Source organism: Natator depressus, chromosome 6, assembly GCF_965152275.1.
Source record: "Natator depressus isolate rNatDep1 chromosome 6, rNatDep2.hap1, whole genome shotgun sequence".
NCBI classification, from domain to species: Eukaryota; Metazoa; Chordata; order Testudines; family Cheloniidae; genus Natator; species Natator depressus.
The window spans coordinates 3,984,939-3,987,783 of record NC_134239.1 but is presented as its reverse complement, the minus strand read 5'-3'; the positions used below and the strand labels follow the sequence as shown (position 1 = coordinate 3,987,783).

The following is a 2,845-nucleotide window of genomic DNA, read 5'->3' as shown; positions in this document are numbered from 1 at the left end:
CAGCGTCGACCCACCTAGTAGTGGAGATAAGCCCTCAGATAAGGATTGCAGCCTGTTGAGTTTTAGTCAGGAGAAAATGCATTGTACTTTTTCTTTCATTTGGAACCATTTTCTGTTTCTATTATCTTTGCTTAAACCTCTGCTCATTTTTAGTAAAGGTATTCCTGGTTTGATTCTCAGTTCATCTCAGTGTAATATATTAAAGCGCGAATCCTCAGCTGATCTAGCAGGCTGGGGTGTACACTATCTCTCCGAAGACAGTGGACTCAGTCATTTCTGTAAGAGCCCAGGGATAGGGGCTGGATACTGCCAGGGAACATGTTTCAAGGAGCTTTCAGGGTTGGAGTGCAACTGAGGTGACCTGCAAGGCAAAGTAAAGGCTGGCTGAGCTTTGGAGGAGAATGGTTGGAGGGCGGGGATGGAGGAGGGTTAACAAACTGGCTAGTCCGAGAGCTGACAAAAATAATTTAGCCCCTGCAAGTCGCTTGCTCACAGATACATGGGAGAGACAGGGTGATTCACAATCCTGAATTCCCCCAGAAAGCGTCACAACCTTCTTGAACCTTTCTGGGGCTGCCAGACATTGTTGGCACACAAGAAGAGAAAAAAAAAACCAATCCAAATAAAGCTCAGTGATAACCTGCATGATGAGGAATGAGATTGCAGTGGAGCGGAAACTGAGTTCTCCTGCTTCCACCTCCCAATCAGTAATGCAGTATGGAGTAAACAGGCTCAAGAGAAAGTGAGCAATTTGTGCATCACTTTCCAGTGGGCATCTTTCACCTCCTTGTTCCTCAGGCTGTAGATCAAGGGGTTCAGCATGGGGATCACCACTGTGTAGAACACGGAGGCTATTTTGTCAGTGTCCAGGGAGTAACTGGTGGAGGGTCGGAAATACATGAAGAGGAGGGAGCCATGGAACATGGCTACGGCCGTCAAATGGGAGGTGCAGGTGGAGAAGGCTTTGCGCCTGCCCTCGGCGGAGCGGATCCGCAGGATGGTGATGATGATATATGCGTAGGAGAGGAGAATGATCACAATGCTGCTCACGACCACGCAGCCAATCAAGGCAAACATCACAATCTCATTGACGCGTGTGTCGGAACAGGAGAGCGACAATATCGGTGGGACATCACAGAGGAAATGATTGATGGCATTGGAGCTGCAGAATGATAAACGAAAAGTAAAAACGGTGTGTACCACTGAGTCCAGCAAGCCCACGGCATACACCCCAGCCACCAGCTGATGACAGAGCCATCGGGACATGGTGACTGTATAGAGCAGCGGGTTACAGATGGCCACATAACGGTCGTATGCCATCACAGACAGCAGGAGGCAATCTACATGACCGAAAGTACTAAAGAGATACATTTGCACAGCGCAGGCATTGTACGAAATCCTTTTACTCTCGGCTAAGAAGTTCAGCAGCATCCTAGGGGAAATTATGGAGGAATAGCACAGATCAGAGAAAGACAAATGACCGAGGAAAAAGTACATGGGGGTGTGGAGACGGGAGTCAATCTTGATTAACACGATCATCCCCAGATTCCCTATCAAGGTGACAATGTAGATCACTAGGAACAAGACAAAGAGAGGGACCTGAAGCTCTGGACGATCTGTCAGTCCTGAGAGAATGAACTCGGTCACCGTTGAGTGATTTCCCTTTTCCATCTCCTCCGAACCAAGACCAGGGAGCTGCAGTGACGTGGGCAGGCAGGTGGCTCAGGAATTCTATCCCCTCCCTAGAAGGAGAGGAAGGGAAGAAATTATGGAGGTTAGTTTCTTAGGGGACTCCCCTGCTGAATCAAGAAAAGGCCTTAGTCCACAGAGCCAGAGGTTCAGAGCCGATCATTCCAGTTATCTGAAAAAATGGACACACAGCAGAAATGTAAGAAGCAGTGGGTTAACTATGCCCCACACATGGGCGTGGCTGTTCCTACACACAGCAGCAAACAGTGACTTCTGACTATTGCACGAGAATGTCGGGCTGAAAACAAGGGGTGAGAGTTTGTGCCAAGCGGCACTCTTCTCAGTTCATACAAGGTGGGCTCTGCCATTTCAGTTCTGGGTTACTTAGTGTGATCATTAAGCCTGTCAGAAAATGAAAATGGGCTTTGCATTACTTTGTATGAAAACCCAGAGTCACAACACAATGCACACACCACACCACCCCCGCCCCCGGCACCTGTAAACTGCTGCTTTCTCCAGAAGATGAGGGTTTTTTCCTTTAGCACAAGGCATAGAACGTGATGCTTTGGCTTCCAAAGATCTTGGTTCAATCCCAGGTGATGACCACAGTGTCTGAATTTGTATGTAAGCATGATTCAGTCCAACTGCATGGACCTGCAGAAGACAGAGAGATATATCTTTGCTTCCCCATCAAGAGAAGCTGCTACTCGGGAGAATTCAGGAGGTTTTACACTGTTCTTGTTGACCTGGGGGACATGATCCCTGAAGCAATCGGGTTCACCAAGGCGCACAACACACAATTAAAACGCACTGGGTTGGCCAAAGCTACCCCAGTGTAACTCATACACTGGGGTTTAATCTGTTGCACTCTTTGCTCCTTTTGTTATTAAACAGCCCCATGTCTGCACAATTACCCATGGCAGAGTTAGGGGTATGTTTCATTCCGCTGCTTTCACTGTGCGCTGGGGGACGAGTGGCGTGGGTGTGATGACTATCATGGGCGTGGGGAGGAAAGGAGATTGAGGGAGAAAATGGGATGTCAATGGAGTTACCCCAGTGGAAGATCTCCGGGTCTCCAAATCCCTTCTTGTCCTACAAAATGATGCTGTCATCCTTCTTCCAACCCCATGACTGTGATTACAGCAAACACACCCGG

General features: G+C 48.4%; 1 protein-coding gene across 1 annotated transcript; it reads right to left on the bottom strand.

The window, feature by feature from the left end:
- Positions 1–732: 732 nt before the first annotated feature.
- LOC141988503 (olfactory receptor-like protein OLF2) lies at positions 733–1,671 on the bottom strand. Its single transcript, XM_074954300.1, has one exon. It carries the CDS (start codon positions 1,669–1,671, stop codon positions 733–735), a length of 939 nt encoding a protein of 312 aa, XP_074810401.1.
- Between the last annotated feature and the right edge of the window lie 1,174 nt (positions 1,672–2,845).